At 36.0% G+C, this 26,370-nt stretch overlaps 1 protein-coding gene across 5 annotated transcripts in view; it reads left to right on the top strand.

The window, feature by feature from the left end:
* Positions 1-26,370, top strand: part of LOC126820261 (transmembrane protein 87A) — a 444,177-nt gene that overhangs the window by 204,638 nt on the left and 213,169 nt on the right. For all 5 annotated transcript variants that reach the window (XM_056100811.1, XM_056100809.1, XM_056100810.1 and 2 more), the window contains exons 11-12: positions 5,062-5,155; positions 24,441-24,522. In XM_056100811.1, the coding sequence (XP_055956786.1) occupies positions 5,062-5,155; positions 24,441-24,522 (176 nt within the window). The remainder of the gene's footprint in view (positions 1-5,061; positions 5,156-24,440; positions 24,523-26,370) is intronic.

Raw genomic sequence — 26,370 nt, 5'->3', positions numbered from 1 at the left:
ATAAAGAAAACCTTTGTTTTAATTGCATACTTGTATTCATACGTCGATATAATATCGACACTTACAGTCAAATTTCATTAACTTGCACAATGCATATTCCTACTTTTGCTTTCATCCAACCAAATGGAAGTTATAATTTAGTAAAAAGAAAAACTACAAGTAAATATAAATATGTTTTTTTTTCAATTATTTTATTTGTAATCACTTGTCAATATATAAAAATAACAAAGTATATAAGCACATATCAATAATAACAAATTAGCACAAATTAGTTTCCGTGTAAAGTCGGAAATAAGACGTATGTGCGAAATGTCACGTGGCCAATTGTCATGATTCAGATAAGTTTATTTTTAATATCACCAGTATACAATTGCCGGGATTTAATGCACTTCCACTTTTGTAGACATTTATGTGGATTGAAAGAAGATAAAGGGGGGCCTTCCAGACTTATTCGCATCAAGCGATCTAACGTGTCCACATTTAGGCGGCATCTAAGCTTAGTTTTGATAAGGTTCTGTTTGGAAAAACCTCTCTCACACTCTACGCTGCTAACTGGTAGGGTCCTCCCTATTTCCATGAGTCTTACCACATTGGGAAAGTGTTCTCTCAGAGAATTGCTATGACAGTTTACAAGTAATTCAGAATGATTTAACCCCTTAAGATTAAAAATAATCATTTGGCGCATAATGGGCCATTTCGATAAAATTGCACAGGTGTCATATGGACAGTTTTCAGCTTTTGAAAAATGTCCATTTAGAATATCCAATTGCTCAAAGCCGTAATTAGAATCAGTGGTAACATTCTTTGGATCAAATATTGTGAACGCGGAGAGAATTTTGTTGTCGGGGAACCGAGAAGTTACATTGTCCACCACCCTAGTCACTGTCTTGCGTACCCTGTCTAAAAGCGTAGCGTCTTTATGTGTCCTTGTCATTGTCTCGCCCAAATACTTGTCTGTCCCTTCAGTAATTTGCAAAAATGTCGCCAATTTAGGTCCATAGGAGGGTTCGTCGTCCAGGTATGTTTTGGTCATTGCTGCTTAAAATCTGTCTACTGTCTGTCTCGTACCCTCGTACCCCAAGTCGCGTACCTGTAATGCTCTGCTCAGTGCCCCGATACACCCAAACAAATCTTGCAAAAATGCTGTATAGAAAAGAAATTTATATGTTTTTAAACGCGAATATAAGGCATCGGCCATTATGTCTGTTTCTGCATTATCTTCCAACATTTTCAACAATGCTGGCAATGTTTTTACGAGTGATTCTATGGCGTTTGTCATAGATAGCCATCAGACTTTATGAACTTCCGATGGCTTTACAATAGGTTGGTCAAGCAGTTCCTGACGGTATTCAGGGTACTTTCATAGAAGGCTATGTCTGCATCGGCCTTCGATACATCAACAATAGCAAGGGCTAGACGGTGGGCAACACAATGAACTTCTATAAGTGGGACATATTCCTTTAGTAAGGCTGCTACACCACCCGGTTTTCCCAGCATCACTGCAGCCCCATCTGACCCCATGCCAAATATCTTTTTGACATCTATCTTGTTGGTTCGTAAGAATGCAATAATAACATTAGTAATTGCCACCGCATTACATTCTTTGACCTCTATCAATTTTACAAATTTAGTCAGCAAGTGTCCACCCTTCAAATAATTAAAATACAAAATTAAATGTTTCTCGGAAGACAGATCTGTGCTTTCGTCAAGCATAAAACTTGCAGCAGGGCTAGCTTGGATATCTGAGAGGATTCCTTCCTCAATTTCACTAGATATTAACGAAATAAATTCACCACAAGAATTAAAATCGCGATATAATTTTTTTGTCATTTCGTGTCCCTGCTGTTTTGTCTAATCGATCAATTGTTCATAATTTTCGATGGCAATGTTTCTTTTAGCTATGAAATAAGCATTTCGGATTAACGCAATCATTGTACTATTAGCCCGGTTTGAAACAGTTTCTATAGATTTGGGAATTAAACTCTTTGTTCTGTCATCGTCTTTCTTTACTGCGCAGGTATGATCTTCGGATTTAATATGGTCTTTTATTGCCGATAATTTGAAATTAATAGAGCCACTTACAAATTTATTTTTATGGTTGTGCTTCTGGTAGATCTGAAATTGGTACAATAATATAATATAAGATACGTGAAAATAATAGGTTAACTTGACGTGAACATAATAATTATATACGGGTCAGTAGGTTATTACCAGATTTACTCTACGCTAACATAATAATAATAATATACGAGATCAGTAGTTTATTAAGTGACTTAAAAAAAAAGAAGATTAATAATTAATAACTTACGAGACAAAACATTTTCTGTGAATTTTTGTCAAACGAAAGCCATTTGAAAGTGGTTAACCATTCGGATTTAAAATATCTTCCGGACTTCGACTTTGGTTGACCTACGTTGGACGATCTCCGGCTTTTGGAACTTCCAATGACGACGTGCATGCTTCAAGTTCAAGGTCAACGCCGCCATCACTATCTTCGGCTAAATCTCGTTTACGTTTTCTGTTGTCATTCTGCGAGGTGTTCAAGTACTTCAACATTGTGTTAGATAGAAATGAATGAATCGACATCGGATTATATACATTCTTTTACTTGGCATGATTAACTCAACTAATTAAGTTGTTTATTTAGGAAATGAGCCGATAAGGATTGAAGCTGAAGGTATTCATATTGTATTGACTAGCTCTTTGATGGGTTTCTTAATCGACAAGTAATAATTAATTCTTTGTTAACGGCCGAAAATTGATTGATTAATGATACCATACTGGCCGGTTCATTGTTTTACCGATCGGCTTGATAATTAACTCTTTGTAAATAGGCCGAAAGTAGATTAATATATGATACCATAGTGGCCGTTTCTTTGTTCTACCAATCGGCTAGATTAAAGATCAATCGGCTAAAGCTGACAAAAAACAGCCGATTAAGATCCCTGGTTATGGCCTTGATCACTTTGAAAATTCTTGTGGACGCTCTCGAGGCTAAAGTTAATATCAGATTGACTTTAAATTTATATACAGTGTTGAAGACGATGAGACGAAGAAGCCTAGTGATTTTCAGCGATTTCCGATAATTTTTGCCAGAGTTATGGCCCTTGATCACTTTGAAAAATCTTGTGGATGCCCTAGAGGCTAAAGTTAATATCCGATTGACTTTAAATCTATACACAGTGTTTAAGATCCTGAGACGAACCAGTATATTGATTTTCAAGAATCTTTATGACTTGAACAGCTAAATCCATGATGTTAAAAGTTTTGTATACTAAACGTTAGCATGGGGCAGAATCTATAAAAACCAAACAAATTCTAATGGTTTTCTGATAATTACTTAATGAGTTGTTAATCTTAATCAGATTTTAATGTATTATAAATGTTAAATTACCAAAAAAAGTCAAATTATGCGACAACTCTTGTTGAGTGCCCGGACGATATAGCTGCTGTGGGCATATGTTTCGTTGCCTGGCAACCTATCTTTGAAATATAGGTTTATCTCCCTAAGATCTCGGTTCCTTTCGATATTGGCATGTATCGGACCGTAACTTCATGGATTATGGCATCTGATTGTACGAAAAATCGCGTTTTTAGCTTGTGGTCCCTCAAGAGGTCACAATTATTAACTGATTTAAAAAAAGTTTGAATATGTGTCTCTTTCAATTCGAATTTCATAAAAATCGGACCAAAATGGACGCCTCCCCCACCCCACCTCCCGATCGCAAATAGTGTAAACATCTGGTATATGAAGGCTGTGGACCGTCTAGAGGTCACAATTTTGATATGTTTCGTATACTAAACGTTAGAATGGGGCAGAACTTAATAAAAACCAAACAAATTGTAATGATTTTCTGAAAATTACTTAATGAGTTGTTACTCTTAATCAGATTTTAGTGTATTACAAATCTTTCATTACCAAAAAAAAAGAAATATATGTGACAATTCTTGTTGACTGCCTAAACGATTTAGCTGCTGTGGCGTATGTTTCGTTGCATGGGAACCTATCTTTTTAAATCAGATAATAATTGTGACCTCTTGAGTGACCACAAGCTAAAAACGTGATTTTTTGTACAATCAGGGGACACAATTCAGGAAGTTACAATCTAATATGCACGAATATCGAAAGTAACCAAGATCTTTGAGTTATAAACATGCATTTCAAGTTTCATCAAAATTTGGTGAAAATTGTGACCTCTAGAGGGTCCACAACCTTGATATACCATATTTTTACACTATTAGCGTACAAGGGCTGGCCATTTTGTCCAGCAGTTTTTGTTCGATTTTCACGAAATTCGAACTCAACCACCATTAGGGTGTAACGTTGATATATTCAACCGTTTTTTTAAATTGGATAAAAATTGTTAACTCTAGAGGGACCGCAAGCTTAAAGCGCAATTTTTCATACGATCAAGGGTCATAATTTAGGAAGTTATGATCCGATATGCGCGAATATCGAAAGGAACCAAGACCTTTGTCATATAAGCATAAATTTAAGGTTGCATCACAATCGGAAAAAAATTGTGGCCTCTAGAGAGTCTACAACCTTGACATACAACATATTTACACCATTTGCGTTATACGAGGGGCGGCCATTTTGTCCATCAGTTTTGGTCCGATTTTCAACCATCATTAAGGTGTAATGGTGATATATTCACATGTTTTTTTAAATCAAATAATAATCGTGACCTGTAGAGGGACTACAAGCTAAAAACACGATTATTTGTAAGTCAAGGGCCATAATTCAGCTAAAAACGCGATTTTTCGAACAGTCAAGGGCCATAATTCAGGATATGTGCGAATATCGAAAGCAACTTATATTTCAAATTTCAACAAAATCAGATAAAAATGAAAATGTGGGCGTATAAAAGTATTACTGATAAAATTTCAAATCTGTAAACTCAAGATTACTGAAAACACAACATGATTCATACACAGACTTATTCCTTATATCAAGAATGATGAAGACCAGTGAAATATTTTGTGATGAACAGAGATTTTGAACAATTATTTGCCAATTTTTCAGTGTATTGAGATTATAAATTTTCTTGAACTTTCTAGGCCAAGATTAGGTCAGACTTTCCATAAAGTGTTATGTGTGGGAGGAATATTTTTTATTCTAAGTTCAGTTGAAGGGTGTATGAGAGCTCTTAAGGTATGTTGTTTTTATGATAATTTTAGTCTCCTGCCTTTTGAAGAAAGCAGGGGACTATTAAAATGGGTTCGTCCTTCCGTCTGTATATCTGTCACACTTTTTGGGACACAATAACTCTCTTTCTAATTGAGTTAGAATGTTAAAACTTGGTATAGGTGTTTATTAGGTCAATGCCTTGATGGAGTTCAAAGACGACCATTTTCTGCTTAGGGTAATCAGAGATAAGCAATTTGATTGGTTGATGCTTTGCGACACGATAACTTTAGTTGTAATTAAGTGAGAGTGATGAAACTTGGTCTATAGTTTCATTACATCAATAGCTTGACTAAGTTCGATAATGAGCATTTTCTGCCAAGAGTAAGCAGAGCGATAAGCAATTTGATTGACCGAGACTTTGGAACACAATAACTTTCATTCTAGTTGAGTTAGATGGAGTTCGATGATGAACATTGTCTGCTTACGGTAAGCAGAGATAAGCAATCTGATTGGTTGACGCTTTGGAGCACGATAACTTTAGTTTTAATTGAGTGAGAGTGATGAAACACCGAGTATAGATTCATTATATCATTACCTTTACTAAGTTCGATGATGAGTATTTTCTGCTTAGACTAAGGAGCGATAAGCAATTTTATTGGTCAAGACTTTAGAACATAACAACTCTGTTTTTAATTGAGGTAGAATGTTTAAACTTGATGTAGATGTTCATTAGGTGAATGTTTTGACCGAGTTCAATGATTAATATTTCGAGCTAAAGCTAAGCAGAGCTAAGCAATTTCATTGGTCGATGCTTTGGGACAGATAACTTTGATTCTATCTGATAGAGAGTGATGAAACTTAGTGTATAGTTGATAATCAGTTTGATTGCTTGATACTTTTGAAAAAAAATAAATGTGCTATTAATTAATATGTGTCATCTATTTATTTTCGGATTTTGGCGGGGGACATCAGCCTCACTGTTGGCTTGTTATCAATTAAACACAGTGATGGTCCATACCCATAAAATAATCAAAAGCTAGCCAATATATCATTAAAGTTTGTACTTTTCACAATCTGATCAAAACACAGATCCTATTTCGTTTCGTTTTTATAGTTCAAAATTTCGTTTTACTTATCTTTACTACACTAGGATCTGGAAGAGTTGTTATCATTAACGTGTTCTGAATGATGTGAGGGATAAGCCAATGAAATGGTCTGTTACGGCAAGCTTTAGGCGTGTTTTGCAAGGAACTGTGGGTAATCCACTAGTAACATCAATGCTGATTGGTTAATCAAATGTCCGACATAGGGTCAAAAGTCGCTCGTATGACCTCTGACGTGACCTATCGCAACAACCGGTCAGATCTTCATGTAGTGTAGGCCATCGAAAGTATAAGAAACGAAACGAAATATAGATCTGTATTTTGATCAGATTGAACTTTTCACTATTTTTGTGCAATTGGAAAAATGGCTGTTTAAAGGACAATATTGGTGTCACTTATCATCACATATGTGATAGAACTCGTTATCCTTGTATCTGTTATCACTCGTCACTTCAGTCAGTTATATAGAAGGATAACTCGTATTTTCCTATTGTGTTCGTCACTTCCGATTGTTGAAACATATTACGCATCTATCGTAGCAATGATCTCTGTGTTAAAATTATATTTGGAATGTATTTAACGAGTTCTATCACATATAAGATAATGACTGATACCAATATTGTCCTTTAAGATATACAGTATTAGTCCAGCAGAACTATGGCTAAACCTGGAAACATAGGCGTACGTTGCCGAACTTGTTTGGGGGGACCAGCATATTTTCCAGACAAATATATATCTTTAGAGGCCGTAGACGCGATTTCCAGGCATTCCGAATACTTTCTAGTAATTTGGAGCGAGTAGTAAATTATGTCAGTTTCAGCATTAAAACTGGTAAAAAGTCATCTTTAAAATACAAGCTCTATTACTACGAAAACAAGAACAAGTTGAACGATTTACTTTTGCCACATTTTTCATTTTATGAGACTTCACATTTTTTATCCAGATCTCAGATGTATAGGAGACTTGTATATTCTTTGATGTTGGCAGTGGGGGGTATCAGTGGTATCTATCAATATCTATATCTCCTCCTCTGGCATCCACAGGTAGCATATGAAGTGTATGTATGGATAGGGAAGGCATAAACAGAGGGTTTATACTGCTTTTCAGCTGCTCACTTCATTCACTTGGCTCATCCGGTGCATGGAGTTGGATGCCAGTATACAGGAACACAGTACTCAAGAACTGAGAAAGGCCATGTGTACGTGCTAGTTCTATTCAGATGGCGTACGTGTTCATCATTGACTGGACTGCTTTCTTTCCGCTTCCATATTATTAAAAATATTCAAAACCCAACAAACCGCGCGACGCTTCCCGACAAACTGAGCATTCATTCCCGACAAGACCATAGCCTTCCCCGACAAGGCCATACCCCTACCCCCACCCCATTTTCAAAAACTCCTCGGCTAATGACCGATCACACAACTCTGAGCTCTTTTCAGATTTCTATTATTTTTCATGAAAATATTGGGGGTGGTGGGCCCTCCCGGCCCCCCCCCCCCCCCCCGCCTCATACGCCTATGCTTGGAAATTGTGTACAAAGTTTTTTTTTATGATTGATTTTAGTAGCCTAGGGTGTTCTCTTTCAGAATCTGCTGGGTAAACCCACATGAAATAATCCCCTATAGCTCCCATAGTATTTATTCTAGGATGATAATTTTGGTGCCTAACCGAGGTTTCAGGAATACACTGAAATCATTTATTATGTTGTGGGGTGATTAGATGATAGTAAAATCAAACATGCCAGACAATATGGCCCTTTAACATCGTTAATGGCGGTTGGGGGCGATTATTTCACCGAACCGAAGTATATCTAGAGGCAAACTATATATTCTGGACTTGGGAGCGTATGAGTGATAGGATAACACCACATACATCCTTATCAGGGGCTCCAGGGCCACATGGGTCGGTCCTGAAAAGGGAGACACAAGCTGTTTGTTGAACATTTATAAAACCAAATTCTACCCGCAAAACAGGAACATAACCTCCACAAAACTAGGTAATATCCAGTTTAATTCTTTAGTCGTGTTTCTGGCTGCCACATGTGACAGCACAAGCGCAAAATATTGTATATTCTAAGTTCAGGCATGATTTCTTTTCTCTTTTTTAACGGATTTGCGCTATTACAGTCGTCCATGGGTTGTTCCCGTGATTTATCTGAAAAAAAAGGTGGTGGTGGGGGGGGTAATGCATGTCGACCAAGTGTTAAGAGTTAGGAGAGACGTTATTATGTTATATATGTAAACACAGTTTACTTCATTATCAAGGTGATCGAGACTACAATAATTTTCCAATGAAATTCCAAGAAATCATAATCTGCGGAAATTGTCTTGAGGGGTGGTTTCGTATCAAGTCAGGTCTGTCGTCCAAGCCATTTGTAGGTGTTAAAATTAAATTTGAAACCTTTGGATATGAAACCTGTAATACGAATCGGTCTACGAATAAACATTGTGAGACGAAATATCCCATTTTTATAGGCCCACATTTTCATGTGGACGTATATTGTCGTCGCCCCTGTCCGGCTGGACGTCCGTCCACAATTGTTTGTGGACTCTCTACTGGTCACAATTCTTATTTGATTTTGACGAAACTTTAAATATAGGTTTATCCCCAAAAGATCTCGGCTGCTTTCGATATTGGCATGTATCGGATTGAAACTTCCTGAATTATGGCCCCTGATTGTACGAAAAATCGCGTTTTTAGCTTGTGGACCCTATAGAGGTCATAAATTTTATCCGATTTAAAAAAACATATTATTATATCACCGTTACACCCTAAGGACGGCTGAGTTCGGATTTCATGAAAATCGGCCCAAAACTGACAGACAAAATGGCCGCCCTTCATTCTCAAATAGCGTAAAAATATGGTATATCAAGGTTGTGGACCCTATAGTGTCACAATTTTTATCCGATTTTGTTGAAACTTGAAATGTAAGTTTATAACCCAAAGATCTTGGTTCCTTTCAATATTCACGCATATCGGCCGGTAACTTCCTGAATTATGGCCCCTGATTGTACGCAATAACGCATTTTTTGGCTTGTGGATCCTAAAGAGGTCATAATTTTTATCCGATTTAAAAAAACTTATTATTTTATCACCGTTTAACCCTATGGACGGTTGAGTTCGAATTTCGTGACAAAATGGCCTCCCTTCGTTCTCAAATAGCGTAAAAATATGGTATATCAAGGTTGTGGACCCTATAGAGGTCACAATTTTTATCTGATTTTGTTGAAACTTGAAATATAAGTTTATAACGCAAAGATCTCAGTTCCTTTCGAAATTTGTGCATATCGAATTGTAATTTCCTGAATTATGGCCCTTGATTGTAGGAAAAATCACTTTCTTTTTAGCTTGTTCTCTATCCATCTCTCGAAAATGTGGGCGTATCCTGCCTGGCAGCCGCTGGTCGAACATTCGGTACACCTCGGTATTTTATTCAAATGATTTCTCGGCTTTGAGTAAAATGAAATGTTGTTAAATAATTTATTGAGATGACATCCATGGTATAAAGGCAATTAATGATGTAAAGAATCCATGGAAATGGAGTTGGTTAGAGAAGGATGTGGGCAGGAAGGCGGTGGGCCTTTTCATCAGAAAATTGGGTCAGGCGTGAAAAGGCTACTGCCACGTATGCAGCAAAGAAATCAATTACTGAAGTTGGGGGGTGGAAGGCCCTGGAGCAGCATCTTACGCAAAAAATACACTGCGATCTAGTTAAGATACGGGATCAGAACCAGAGTTTGTCAGGTAGGAAATTTATTAATACTGTTTTTTTTTTTAAATTTTGATGTTGTAGCCTAGCAGGGCTGTTTGTGTGAGTAGATCAGCATTTGGAAAACATTGGTTAATTCCGGTACGCTAGTTATATATAGAGTACAGGAGTCTGTCAAGGTTTGCCGAATGAGTAGGTTAGGACAATTTTATCCAGTGGTCAATGTAGGAAGCAGACCACCATTAATTTCCCCATTGACTTCAATGTTAATTCCGTTTCCTGTCTGGCTTTAATTTTTCACCAAATTTTCGTTGATTTGAATGCTTTTCACTACAGACAGAGAAATAAATTGCCATGTCTTTACACACCAATTTGTATGAGGTTGACCACCAAAATTTTGAGATACACAAACTTGAAGTACCATACTAAAAACATGTACATATTACAGCTCTTTCTTAATTTATTGTTCTGTAAAACTGACAAAACTTAACACATTCTATCCCCCTGGTTGAGATGTGTCAAACTCAATTTATTTTTTATTTAAGATGCATTTGGAACGCCCTCAACAAACATACATGTGATACCTCCCGCAATTCGCAGGAGTCTCCCGATTTCACCCACTTTTTCAATTCTTGTAATTTTATTTTTTGGGAGTCAAAATTGTAATCAAATAGCATCGAAATAAAACGAGACAGACTTTTTTTTTGTTAAGTGTTGAATGTTGTTACTATAATTAGTAACACGGCGTTACTATAATTAGTAACACGGTCTGAATACATTTTCGATGTTTTTGTATTTGGAACAATACCATTTAAATAACACTATAATTATTGTTTTTATACGAAATTAATAAAGTCCTGGTCATAATATTCATGATTTTCGATGTTAAATAAATTTTACAATGACCAACACAACGCTCTAATATTACGTAATTAGTCGGAAGCTACGGGCCCCGGAAGCTACCGCTTTGCAAAACTGAAACTTTGACATCGCGCGCTTTCGTCAGTCTCGTATTCACGGCAATTTCTGCACAATAAAACATAATTAAATAGTATTGTGAATGTTCAGAACAGGATGAATTAATAGGGCTTTTTTTACATACATTTTTAATTTGTAATGTGTGATTTCAAACTCATTACGGTTATGTTACCAATGTGGACAGCAAGGTAATTCAGACCACGTGACATCAACATTATGTTGTCTGCAGTTGGAATTTGTTTAGCACACGTAAAGGGTCGTACATGAATGGTGTTGAAAATATCATCCACAATACAATTCATACCGTGCGATATCAGTAACTTGCAAGTTATGCACAAAATATGAATAATATTTTCCAAAATGACAATAACCACCAAAATTTAATAACCATAGCTACCGTAATGTAAATGGGCTATCAAGGCAAATTAAAAGTAAACTGTTACATTTAATTAATATTGAGTATATATATGTAACTGCACCTCAAATGACCAAAACTGCTAATCAAAAGTTTTTAAATTTATTAATGTAGGCCTACATGCATATTAAAATGATATTAAAATATATAAAATATGTAAATTAATTTGTCTTTTATTCATGGTGGGTGGGTAATTTTAACGCATGATTAAAGTCTCCCTCTTTTGACCTTAATTCTCCTGACATTTTTACAAAAATCTCCTGACAATTTACTTGTGGCCAATCACATGTATGAACAAATGGAACAAAAGGTCAAGTACCATATGGTGTCCACCCTATGTTTAAGACATTACAAATTAAAAAAACAGTTCCAGTACCTATGACACCTATATGGCGGGGTATCGGGTTCAAAATGCAATCTAGAGTAAAAAGCAGAAAGTCAACAGTAAAAAGTAGAAAATCTAAAGTAAACGGGAAAATTCTTATCTAAAAGAGTATTTTTATGGTGAAAACCTATAAATTTATGTACTTAGTCAGTAGAAACATCAAGCAGATTTTCATCTATACTATGGTGGCTGATAGTGGCCATATAATTTTTGGCCATTTTCATAACCCGACAACACGACATAACGACAGTATTAGTGAGAGCATACGTCAAAGTAGACTTGGATTTTTTGTGTTAAGTCATCATGGGAAACTCCATTATGTTGAAAAACAAACTGAATATTACGTGTCTGAATAATATTCCCTTCACACAGTCTAGATTTTGACACTAATCCACCAATCCTAAAAAAAACCTGAAAAAGCCAGTGAAAAGATCGATTTTAATAAAATCTGGTGAAAACGTAGTGGGAAAACAATTGGGACAGCTCTTAACAACTGTGCCAAGATAGTTGCGGTGATTGGTAATCTAGCTTTGTCTGTAAAATGACGATTACAAGCTCCTTTCAACAAATTCTTGACTAGAAACGAATTTATCGTATCAGGATAGCCAAGTATCTTTTGCACAAATGCAAGAACGGAAACCTGCGATGTAATTGTACTGGGAGAGCAGCCCCTTTCAAATAAACAGGCTAAATAATTTACAACAAAAATATTGAGTATTGGAAAGGAAGGAGACAGCCACTTCAGACTACAATATGATATAAATTTTTTCCATGCTCTATTGTATGATTCTCTTGAGGATGGTGCCAAAGCTGCTCCAACTAAATGCACTGCCGTGGGCATCAGATCCTTAAAGAGGCCGGATCCTGAAAATTAAAACGAGAAATGCAGTTGGCAACCAAGTTGGAATTCCCTGCAATGTGCTTAGACCGAATCAGAATATTATATTTTATACATGTAGCCACCAAACGTCGAATAAGTGACATGAGATAAGGACACTTTGATGTGGATTTATTGATTACAAAAACAATGGCAGCATTATCAGTTAGGAGCAAAATTTTGTGGTTCTGTGATAGCACTCCCCAATGTTCAATGGCCAAAACAATTGGAAAAAGCTCTAACACGCTTATGTTCAAATCCTGCATGCCATCCGGCCATTTCCATAAAACCATTTTGACCCCAAGACAGCTGCATAGCCCTTGGTTTTAGCCGCATCGGAGAATAATTTAATGTGATCTGATCCTGTCCAGGCATCATTCAAAAACATGCAGCGGCCATTAAAACCTTGCATGAATTCGGTCCACACGTGTAGATCCAATCTGGAAGCGTTGGTGATGCGAATCTTATAATGTGCTTTAGCAATACCTATTGTGAGGTCATAGAGGCGCCGCAAGAAGGCTCGTCTGGGAACCACAACAAGAGTAGCAAAATTAAGAAGACCGATTAAGGATTGCAAATCTCTCAGAGTAATCTTTCTCTTTTGTAAGGCCCCCTTAAGAGCAAGCCTAACTTTAGCCACTTTATCAGCTGGTAAACGATAGACCATAGCTACAGAGTCTACTTCAATACCATAAATTGTTATGTTATTAGTAGGATAAACTGTTTTCGCCTTCTTTATTGGTACACACTGAAAGTCTGCCAATTGCACGAATGTGTTCAATGTATTGGCACATTGATCTGAATCTGCTGAGCTAATAAAGAAGAAGTCATCTTTCATGTAACTCAGGCTAGCACCCTGCATGGTCTCCATGTACCAGTGAAGGGCCGAGCTGAATTTCTAAAACGTTTGACAACTGAAGCTTAAACCCATAGGTAGACACATATCAGCAAAATAATAAAGTTCACTATGATATTCTGTCGTAAATCCCAACAGATTATAATCATGTGGATGAATGGGCAAGAGACGATAGGCATTCTCTATGTCCGTTTTCGCCATCATCGCACCCCTACCCATTCTCCTTACTAATCTAACAACATCATCTATAGACTCATACCCAACCTGGGTATGAGACACATCAATATCAGAATTTATAGAGTCCCCCTCAGGAAAAGACAAGTCGTGTATCAAACGATAAGCTCCTGGCTCACTTTTTGGAATTATACCCAGCAGGGAGCATCTCAAGTCCAAAAAGGGGGGTGTAAGAAAAGGGCCCATCACTCTCCCTGAGGCTAATTTGTCATTTATTTTTGAAAACAACATGTCCAGATTTTTTAAAGAAGATAAATGATTTTTTGCCACGCTCAAAGTTCGAACACCTTGAAAAGGAATGCGGAAACCTTCAACAAATCCATCAATTAAAATTTTTTTCTTTAGTGGGTCATAATCAGACAATTTGGTCCTTAGTCTATCAGCGTTTACCGGCGTTGGTACCTTTTGCGGAGGATGAACTACCCCTACGAAAGGAGTAGCGGTTCTTGAAGAGCACAGGAAATCTCGGGTCCTGACCAGATGGCAAAGCAGCACCACCAGGTCTAGGGGACTGTTGAAACGAAGAGGAAGGGAGAAATGAAGAGTCAAGGGAGGAAACACCAGAACCAAACCGTGAGACCTGGCGCATCCCAGCATAACAATTAGTCACAGAATGATTATGACCACATCTAGAGCATACATGGCTATAAATGCAAGACTGCCGCCTACAACCAGATGGACGGTTGAACTGCCAGCAGATCCCTTCATTAAAATTACCCACTTGTTGGCGAAAATCTCGACTGGAGGTGACTGGGCCTGACATATTTTGTAATTTTCCCAGTTGTGCACCATGCAGAGTCGTAGCTTTAAGCCACAAATCGGCATTGATTTGACCCCATGACAAATGTGTCCTCGACTGGTGTAAGCAGAGGAATTGTGTATTACTGCCACCTCTCTCATTAGTACAGGTACCACCTGCTCTCTTACCGCCTGCTCTCTTAGACATCTTGAATCTGAAAACAAAGGGACATAAGCCCAAACAAGGGAAATGGGTAAAAAAAATGTGTTAATATTAAACACATAAGCCACACATGAGCCAGTCCATGGGTAAACCTGGGCAAGGTATCCTCCACTGTAAAGGGTAAACAAAGAAGTCAGTCAAACATGGCAATATAAAGGCTGAGGCAACAGGACCATTAAAACTCAGCCAAACATAGAGAATTGAAATTCAGTCAAACATGGACTAAACAGTTCAGCCAAACATGGACAATTAATTAGCAGCCAAACCTGGACAATTAAATAGCAGCCAAACCTGGACAAATAAGTGGCCGCCAAACCTGGACAAAAGTAAATAACAGCCAAGCATGGACAATTTAATAGCAGCTAAACATGGACAATTAAATAGCAGCCAAACATGGACAATTAAATATTCTAATCTATGATGGGGATCCACCATTACAAGTAACTTACAGTTTCCTTTGTAGCAAAACCTGACACCAAGCGGAAGTCCCACTGGCAAACAAAGGAAAGGAATTTGTTCATAACTCGCAGCACACGCTCACAATACAAAAACACAGACAAGCCTGTCTGACAGTACAATACTATTGTCCGCCGCTATTTTTTGGCACCCGTATTATTGTGACAAAACAAAACATAATCCGAGTGCCACGGCAAACAAAGAAAAGTAAAATGATTAGAAATCGAAACACACGAACAACTTAAAAAAACCAGATAAGCCACAGTAAAAACTAAGCACCGCAAATGTGCAACACAGTAACTCTTTAGATAATATTACGTTACAAAAAACACTTTTCACAGTAGCTCACTGCTTTAGAAAATCCCCAGGAATGCATTCACCGGGAGTTGTGATTCCCACAGACTGGAATGTCGGTCAAATGCCCCTATGTATAACCTCATATTGCATCAACACAATACCTTTTATACCTTTTCTTCGGTCTACCATTAAGCTTCTATGGCTTGTTGACCACCTTTATTATTACTACTAGCATTGATAGATTTGCGCATGTTTGAGCTAGATCTTGTCTTAAATAAACAAATTTCTCAAATGTTTGGTCTAAATAATATCAAGAGTTGTGCTAATAGCAACTTGGGTTGAACTTTGTTTTTTCATTTTTCCAAAATTAATTCAGGTGTAATCTCTTTTTTTTTTTTTTACGCTACTAATTATTTCTTTCTGTAGCCTATATATTCAATTTTGGTTTAATTACGTAAATAATTTTAGATATGGTTACCATTGCTTGTGTATATTTGATCTATTACCCATTTGATGCAATTTTTGTATTGTTCAGTGTATCATTCCTAAATTAATTAAGCTTGGAAGAGCGAATTTATTCGTTTTTGGAAATCTACTGCTAAATCATGGTTTCTACTGCTTTTTTTACACTACCCTACTGCATTTTAGCTCTGAGGGGTTGATGGGTCTGCACTTGCGACACACTTGATTTAATGATCAGTGTACACCGATTTGTGAATATATTTTCACAAAATGAATGTTCAAGTTTCATTAAAAACATATCGGTAAAACCATTTAAAGTGCATTCAAAATAGACTGCAATCTTAAACGACAACTGGACACAACACACAGGCATTTTTAAGCACAAAATTAGTCGCTCTAAACTGTTTCGGGTGAAGTTATTCAAAGGATTCATCCAGTGCTTTGTGAGACCAGAAGTTCTGATTGAGAATCATTCTCCGAAGCAGCTGAAAGCTGTTGAACTGTCAAATACAGCAAACCATCTTGCTGGAAAATATCTTTTTATAGGAGTTAAGGCAGAAAATATGCTAAAGATGATGAATAAAAACCAAAAGATAGAGTTACAGACAAAAGTATGTGTTAGTTTTCCTTTGCATCTATTTCTTGACAAGATAGATACTAACATAAAATTTATTTTGACTGAAAATACTATTGATGCATTTAGTTACACATCTAAGTATTATCAGTTATATTGTTCTGTAATTATCTGATAGAATGTGTATGTGAGTGACATTTAATAAATATATGCTATTACATTCTCATTTCAGGTGATGCAGGCTTACATCAATTGTGGAAAATCTTTACAAACAAACACGCTACTTAAATCTCGAGCTGTTCTTCATCCTCACACACAAGATCATACAGTAACTTTAAATTAAATTCTCAGACTTCCAGCAATGGTAACAAATATCTTAGAAGAATCTGAAGAAGATTTTTATAATATGGAGTTAGGAAAGACATCACTGATCAAAAACTACCTCCCTACAGTGACAATGATAGATTAGATGAATGGTGGGCACAAGGGGAATTATGTAATCAGTATCCTCTTTCATTCAAGATGGTGTGATCTTTATTGAGCTGTTTCCATGGGCCTCAAGTTGAGTCTTCCTTCAGTGTCATGAACAATGTCATCGACTTAAAAACAAGTAGACTGAATATATAACTCAATACAACATGTTAAATATGCTTTAACTGCATCTGGCAAGTCTGCTATTAAGTACTACTCCAAAAAAGATTTTGTTCATGACAAAGTCAACCCCGAACTGGTTAAAAATATGTCATCATGTAGAAAATATAAAGAAGAATTATTGCAAAAAACAAAAGAGAAAGGATGAAAATAAAAACATGTTGCAAATAACCACAAATCTTTTATCCAAAAAAAGATCAAAAGACATTTGCTGTCTGCAGCTAAGAAGGCCAGACTTGCTTTTGCAAGCAAATAAATGATTTTTAGAAGTTTTTGTTGCTTTCTTTCTTTGACTTCACTGGCATTTGATGTACCACTTGAATATACTGCTACTTCAATTTTGACCAAAAAGTGTCTCCAGAATGCACCATTTCAAGTTAAATTGAACAAAATTTTCCTATCGGGCATGCTCCTGGACCCCCTAGTTAAGCGGGACGAAGGCGTGACTTTTTTTTTTCAGTTATTTTTGGGAGGAGCAAAACCATCCCCGATTCTAAGCCACCCCTAATGCAGCTACAAGCACACCTACTACAGGAGCTGTCACTTTTGCATCTACATCTGACACTGAGAACTGCTAAAGGGTGAATCTGTGCACAGCCACCCTATAATTCTCAATCATCGTTGTTATTTGTACGTGTATCGAAAGAAAATTAATTTTCCGACTATTACTCAGTATTACCGCGTTAAAACTGTAAATAAGGTGTGTTAATTAACAAGGGTGAAAAATTGTCTGAGAGGTGAGTTAATTAACGCTAGGGGTGAAAAACTGTGCGACAGTGCGTTTTCAGTAGAGGTGTGTTAATTAACGGACCGGTAAACAATGAATGTCAATGTCGGGTATTGTTTAATTGGCGTGTTTTCTTGCTAGTTGCGATAACTGCATCAAAAGGAGTATAATCAAGGACCAACAGGCTTTATCTGACACGTACGTGTTACATCAAAATTTGGGAAGTAAAACTGTTTAACCGTGCGATTTATCATTCGACCGTGTGTTTTACACAGGTCTTTGTATAATTAAAGGCAGGTCTTTTGACAGGCGTGTGTGCTCGCTATGATCTACGTTTCTCTTATGTGTCTTTGGTATTGCGTACCATATATATAAAGTTGAATTTAATGAAATAAAAATACGGATCTATCGTATACGGAAAGGCGAATGTAATGTCGTCATTTATAAATACCAAGCAGTCAGCGCCCAATTTGAATATCTACGGGAATATAGAGTGTAAATCCAGCAAAAACAACATAAATATATTTCTGCTTTATTACTAAAAAGACGCGCACTCACCATTTGACATTTATTAAATTTATAAATTGTGCATCTTACCATTAATAGCAATATCCATAAAACAGAAATCTCCATATTGATAAATAGTACAGCACAACCAACCGAACAGTGGTAATTTCCACACAAATGATATATTTAAACTAAAATTACTTTAGCTTTTCACTAAATTTACATCGCATACAATCCAACGATCCTCATTCCAGAACTTGTAATTTATATTTAAACTAAAATTACTTTAGCTTTTCACTAAATTTACATTGCATACAATCCAACGATCCTCATTCCAGAACTTGTAATTTATAATAGCCGCTTTTATGCAATTACAGAATTGTCCCGTGATCTAACATATCAAAGAAGCACATATGCCCGATATGACACGTAATCATTTTTCGACACGTCTTTTATTCTTAGGACTATACTTGGCGTTTATACTGCGTGCCATACAGTCATGCTACTTATAAAGTTGCATTTAATAAAATAAAAATATTAACCTTAATCTATCGCACGAAATGCAATGTTGTCATTTATAAATATTGAACAGGTAGGCCCCAATTTAAATATCCCCGTGTATATAGCGAATAAGCCAAATTTGCCGTATGGAAATATATACTCAGCCAAATTAAAAACTTGACACTCTGGATTTTTGGGACTAGATTTTTAATCTTTATATGCTCAAGAGTCACGTGATCCACGTGACTTTGTAATTTCATGAAATTAAAGGCTTCTTACTACTTACTATCGTTAGAAACACTTTAAAATTTATTTAACTTAACAGAAAAAAAAATTTGTTGAAATTCATCAGTGTCAAGTTTTTAATTTGGCTGAGTATACTTATTCTGGTAAATATACTTATTCTGGTAAATATACTTATTCTCGTAAATATACTTATTCTTGTAAATATACTTATTCTCGTAAATATACTTATTCTCGTAAATATAATTATTCTCGTAAATATAATTATTCTCGTCTTCCGACAAGTTATTATTTGTGTCTTCTAATTCATTTGTACCATTCAAATGTCAACCGAACCATTTCAAACTTCACGTCTAACCGTTTCACACATAGTCCGTGCAGAGCAATAACAGCTCCTTGATCAAAGTAACAATTCTATCAGAAAGTATTCAAATATCATAAATTATTTGCTAGCTATTAAAAAAACGTACAATACACAAACAGGGTAGGCGATATGATCAACGCTTCCCGAAGAGCTACCAATTTATCAGAATTTTCAAAAAAAAAATTGACAAATCTTATAGTTTAATATCAGTATCTTCTCAAATAAAGCAACCGAACAGTTTTCCAATACGTGCAAATAAGCTCGCACACGCCTTAACATGTATAAATAGAACTGACAGCTGTCCTTGTCAGATCCTCCGTCCTGCACCATAGACAAGGGGGAATCACGCAGTAATATCTGGATAAACTTTCCCGGCCAATGCACGGATCGAACACCCGACCTCCGGGCTAGCGAGCCACCGTCTTACCCACTAAGCCATCGTGCCCCTCAACGAACGCAGCTTTGAAACAAACAGCATTGTAATTTTATATTTGATTAAACTTCACATTTCATTTAGACCTTAGACAATTACGTTTCCAACTGGTACGGAGAAGTAATTCAAATTTATTATTATCATCGGAGAGATGTTTTGCAAATAAAGGGGACAAAGTAATATTAATACTATAAATCGAAATTTTGTTACTATATATTATTATAGTGTGCCCACTTAGGGTCACTTTACAAAGTGACAATTTAATCTTAAGAAAATCAAGATTATGGACATGTAGCGTCGGTTAAAGCCCGTTTAAATAACTGTGTTTTAAATAGTTTTTTTTTAAAGAACATAGATATGTACAACATCTTAAACTAAATGGTGGATTATTCCATAAAACAGATACGCCTGTATCAAGAGATAGTTTGTTACTGGTTGCAGTAAATTTTACTATACACGTTTCTATGTATTCATTCTATTTACATGCCATAAAAAGTTTTAACCATAAATTACCTTATTTTTTAGTTTGCACGATTTTTTAAGTTAGCGAAAACAGTCAATGAATAAATCTATAAACAAAATTAACAACCCTAATTCAGACAGCAACTTCTAATACACATTTTGATTGAAATAAATAATCCGCGTGTAGCTTGTTAATTAGTTTATTACTTTATGACCCCAATCAAGTATCAAAACACCACATTTGTTACGCAATACCTAGAGGTCAACGTTTTCAAACATTCTTATCAATCAACCATAACAAAAAGATGGCAATACTTTCCCCCAGTTTGACTGTATTTACAGGATACTAGTGCTCTAATATTGTAGTTTAAAAAAACGATTGGAAATGTAGACGGTGTTATTGATGAACTATTTAAATGTTCACATCATGTCCCAAGTAATTATATCGTCTAGTTCTATCGGGAGCAGATCCATTTGTTCAGTAATTATAAGTTTATGGAACTTTAAAATCTTCGCTTAATCCACGGGACAGATACAATACCATGCTGATTTTTATTTTTCATTTCGGCGCCAACGGCTCAGCCTTCAATGCATACCACCAATCAAAGGTCAATATGTGAACTTGCGCGTTTAATCAAATGAAACAATGTCTAAAATGATTATAAAATAAACCTTATATTGCTTTCTGATGTGGTTGGGTTATTTCAGGTGCCCGTCGTAACAATAAGAAGACAGTACATGTATATTTACATACGGCAAATTTGACTTATTCGCTATATACCGGGGGATATTGAAATTGGAGTCTACCTGTTCGATATTTATAAATGACGACATTGCATTTCGTGCGATAGATTAAGGTCAATATGGTATGACTATATGGTATGCAGTATAAACACCAAGTATAGTCGAAAGAATAGAAGACAAGTTGTAAGAATTCGGTCCTTTAGACAATATTGGTTAACTCTTTCTATAGAGTCAAATCCCACGTACTAATAAAAGCGAATGACATGTTTATATGTAAAAAAAACCAGTGATATTTTGGTAAAATCCTAACCATTGTCAAAATATCCATCAAATTCTATCTGTTTATGACATATGGTTGGTAGACCAAATAAGGTAATGTCCCCCCCCCCCCCCGGTCTTGGGAAATGGGGAGGTTTATTCCATATTTTAGATTGAAATTAAAGTCAAGGTCAGTCTAGGATGTGCAGAAATTAGGGGGTTATAAAAGAGGATATTGAGTGAGACTGATCAGAGCTCACCCAGGTATTCCGAGCAGCTATCATTTATTGAGAACAAGGGACCTTTGAAGCCAATCCAGCTTAATAATAAAGTTGAAGAAATCATTTAACCTGTAGTTTTATATATTAGGATGACGAAGAAAACACAACAAGGAAATCCAATCTACAAAGTCTCAAAAAATGATTACGTGTCATATCCGGCGGATGTGCTTCTTTGATATGTTAGATCACGGGACAATTCTGTAATTGCATAAAAACGGCTATTATAAATTACAAGTTCTGGAATGAGGATCGTTGGATTTTATGCGATGGAAATTTAGTGAAAAGCTAAAGTAATTTTAGTTTAAATATATTATAAATTACAAGTTCTGGAATGAGGATCGTTGGATTGTACGCGATGTAAATTTAGTGAAAATCTAAAGTAATTTTAGTTTGAATATATCATTTGTGTGGAAATTACCACTGTTCGGTTGGTTGTGCCGTATTATTTATCAATATGGAGATTTCTGTTTTATGGATATTGCTATTGAAGGTAAGATGCACAATTTATGCAACGTGGCACGTTTTTATAAATTTAATAAATGTCAAACGGTGAGTGCGCGTCTTTTTAGTAATAAAGCAGAAATATATTTATGTTGTTTTTGCTGGATTTACTCTCTATATTCCCGTCGATATTCAAATTGGGCGCTGACTGCTTGGTATTTATAAATGACGACATTACATTCGCCTTTCCGTATACGATAAATCCATATTTTTATTTCATTAAATTCAACTTTATATATATGGTACGCAATACCAAAGACACATAAGAGAAACGTAGATCATAGCGAGCACACACGCCTGTCAAAAGACCTGCCTTTAATTATACAAAGACCTGTGTAAAACACACGGTCGAATGATAAATCGCACAGTAAAACAGTTTTACTTCCCAAATTTTGATGTAACACATACGTGTCAGATAAAGCCTGTTGGTCCTTGATTATACTCCTTTTGATGCAGTTATCGCAACTAGCAAGAAAACACGCCAATTAAACAATACACAACATTGACATTCATTTTTTACCGGTCGGTTAATTAACACACCTCTACTGAAAACGCACTGTCGGACAGTTTTTCACCCCTTGTTAATTAACACACCTTATTTACCTTTTTAATGCGGTAATACTGAGTAATAGACGAAAAATTAATTTTCTTTCGATACACGTACAAATAATAACGATAATTGAGAATTATAGGGTGGCTGTGCACAGATTCACCCTTTAGCAGTTCTCAGTGTGATGAGCCACATTGCAGACTCCCCAGCAAGTTTACCGGTTGTAATGTTTTCAATTTAGTGTCCAGTGAACACCACCCAATAGCTTTGCGATGACATATTTTTACGTTCGCTACAAATGCATCATCTGTTGGAGCTAGACTACATGGTTTAGGTGGGGATGATGTCGATACATTTCCAGTTTTAGATGCCTATACCCCCCAGTGTGTTTCAGTCATCGATTTGCAAGAGCTCGGTCCATAACAAGCTTACAGTGGAATCGCCAATTGAGGAAAGAACAACCGTTGTCATCGGTCAATCTACGGAGAAACACATGTCAATTACCATTGAAATCCTGCCAGCTCATGCTGTTACTGGGAAAAGGAACAGCTTTGAAAGTGGTTAGAGCTTGATTGTATTCTCTCTCACTCGTCGAGTAATAGACACTCCAATAGAATCATTGCTTACACAGTTGCACAGGCCACTGTATTTATATAAGCTTGTTATAGATAAAGTTCTAGAAATCTATGTCTGAAACACATCTAAAACTGGAAATGTATCGTCATTATTCCCCACTCAAACCATGTAATCTTGCTCAACGAATGATAAATTTGGAGAGAATGTAAAAAGAGGTCATCACCAAGCTATTGTGTGACGTTCACTGGAAGATTGGAATCCACCGAGAAGGATATCAAATTGAGAACATTACAACCGGCCAACTTGTTCCAAGGTCTGCCATGTTGCTAATCAGATGTGGATGCAAGAGTGACAGCTTATGTAGTACTTGTGCTTGTAGCAGCCCTAGGGATGACTTAGTATATACCATATTTTGCGCTTCTGCTGTCACGGGTTGCAGCCAGAAACACAACTAAAGGATTAAACTGGATATTACCTAGTTTTGTGGAGTTCATGTTCCTGTTTTGCGGGTAGAATTTGTTTTTTTAAATTTTCAACAATCAGCTTGGGCCTCCCTTTTCAGGACTGACCCATGTGGCCCTGGAGCCCCTGATAGACATGTATATGGTGTTATCCTATCTCTTCCATGCTCCTATATTCAGAAATATATAATTTGTCTCTAGATATTTTGGTGAAATAATGGCCACTAACGAGATAATGTGTCATACTCTGGCATTTTGGATATTACCGTCAGCTAATCATTCCACAACGTAATGAACGATTTCAGTGTGTATTCCTTGACCCCAGAAATGTACGGTTAGGCACCAAAATTATCATCCTAGAATAAATACTATGGGAGCTATAGTTGATTATTTGATATGGGGCCGTCCTGGACGCCATCTTGAATTTTTCAAAGCGCTCAAGGGTGACCGACGTTCACCCGGCAGATTCTGAAAGCGGACACCCTAGGCTACTAAAATCAATCATAAAAAAACATTGTATACAATTTCCAGGTTAACTCGAAATATTGGGTTTTGCAACCGGACTATATTGTATAAATATTACAATGATACTAGTTTAAACTGTAGACATAAATATATGACACTATCTGTTCAATTTGTAAATACAAATGTTATTATACAAATATTATTTTTTCTCAAAGATTAATTTGCTTAATAATTATGTTTAGTGCAGTATGATGTTATTTTGTTCGGTTTTTTTTTAGAAAAAAAGTGCTCCACAGAAAGATTCATTATTAGCTGCAGTACCATTAGCTGTAGTAGATGCTGTAATATGTTGGTGGATATCCTTTTATACAAGCCTTTATATCTAACTTATTACCGTATTTAACTGGAATACCATATTTTATGGGAAATAAGTCGTATCGTCATATACACACACTGTTTCTCTTTGCACCAGGCATGGCGATAATATTACCTTTACACAATGTTACTAATAATAGAATATGTAAAATAGAAGGCATCTATTGATTGGACAATAAAGAAATAATTACAGGCTTGCAAAGTAGAATTTTTATGATTGATTAATTGAACTGATGAAAAACAAAGTAGAATTCTCGTGAGAAATGTAAACATGTGTAATGTTGGCAGAAAGATTCTATTTTAATGACATTTTCTAGCCATTATGATAATATTCTAAATGGTGATTATATTTGTCCCCTGCCTTTCGAAGAAAGCAGGGGACTATTAAAATGGAATCGTCTGTCTGTCTATCCGTCTGTCCGTCACACTTTTTGGGACATATTAACTCTATTTCTAATTGTGCTAGAATGTTTAAACTTGGTGTAGGTGTTTATTAGGTCAATGCCTTGATGTAGTTCGAAGATGAGCATTTTCTGCTTAGGGTAAGCAGACATAAGCAATTTGATTGGTTGATGCTTTAGGGCACGATAATTTTAGTTGTAATTAAGTGAGAGTGATGAAAGTAATGTATAGTTTCATTACATCAATACCTTGACTAAGTTCCATAATGAGCATTTTTCTGCTCAGAGTAAACAGAGTGATAAGCAATTTGATTGGCCGAGACTTTGGAACACGATAAGTCTCATTCTAATTGAGTTAGATGATAAACATTGTCTGCTTACGGTAAGCAGAGATAAGCATCCTGATTGTTTGATGCTTTGGGACACGATAACTTTAGTTTAAATTAAGTGAGAATGATGAAATGCCGAGTATAGATTCATTATATCATTACCTTGACTAAGTTCGATGATGAGAATGTTCTGCTTAGACCAAGACTTTGGAACATAACAACTCTGCTTTTAATTGAGGTAAAATGGTTAAACTTGTTGTTGATGTTCATTAGGTGAATGTCTTGACTGAGTTTAATGATTAACGTTTCGAGCTAAAGCTAAGCAGAGCTAAGCAATTTCATTGGTCGATGCTTTGGGACAAGATATTTGTTTCAAAAGTATCAAGCAATCAAACTGATTATCAACTCTACATTAAGTTTCATCACTCTCTATCAGATAGAATCAAAGTTATCTGCTATTAATTAATATGTGTCATCTATTTATTTTCGGATTTCGGCAGGGGACATTAGCCTCACTATTGGCTTGTTTAAATTAGTAAAACGAAAAAGCCTGTCAAATTTCAACAATTTCTGTACATTACTTCAAGAGTTGTTTCAGTTTGTAAAACCTTGTGAAACCTCAAACGACAAAAATTATAATCTGATATGTATGGAATTGTCTTGTAAATGCCTCCAATTACCTACAAAGGAATAAATATGCGACAAGTCTTGTCGACCGCTCGGACGATTTAGCTGCTGTGGGCGTATCTTTTTTTATGTCATTTTTTAAAAATTTCATCCATATGTACATGTAACTTACATTGTAAGTCAATATGGAGTAAAAAAATAAAGGCTCAACTTCTGTGGGAAAAACGTATTGACTTACACCATGCAAAACATAAAAACCCTTAGTTTGCTATCTTAAGGTCTAAATCACAGTTCTATAAGGCGGGGGACATTTAATTCATACAAACATCTTATCAAAGATATTATTAAATCCTCAAAGGACGATCTCTAGGAAACTTGGTTCAATTCTAATTAACCCCATTTATACAGTACTAGTTACTAAAGAAATCCTTATAAAACACAAATTTATATGGAAAATAATCACTGGGTTTATTTCA

The sequence above is a fragment of the Patella vulgata genome, chromosome 5 (assembly GCF_932274485.2).
Source record: "Patella vulgata chromosome 5, xgPatVulg1.2, whole genome shotgun sequence".
Lineage (NCBI taxonomy): Eukaryota > Metazoa > Mollusca > Gastropoda > Patellidae > Patella > Patella vulgata.
Note: the sequence above shows the minus strand (reverse complement) of the source record. Positions and strands in the feature narration are given on the sequence as shown.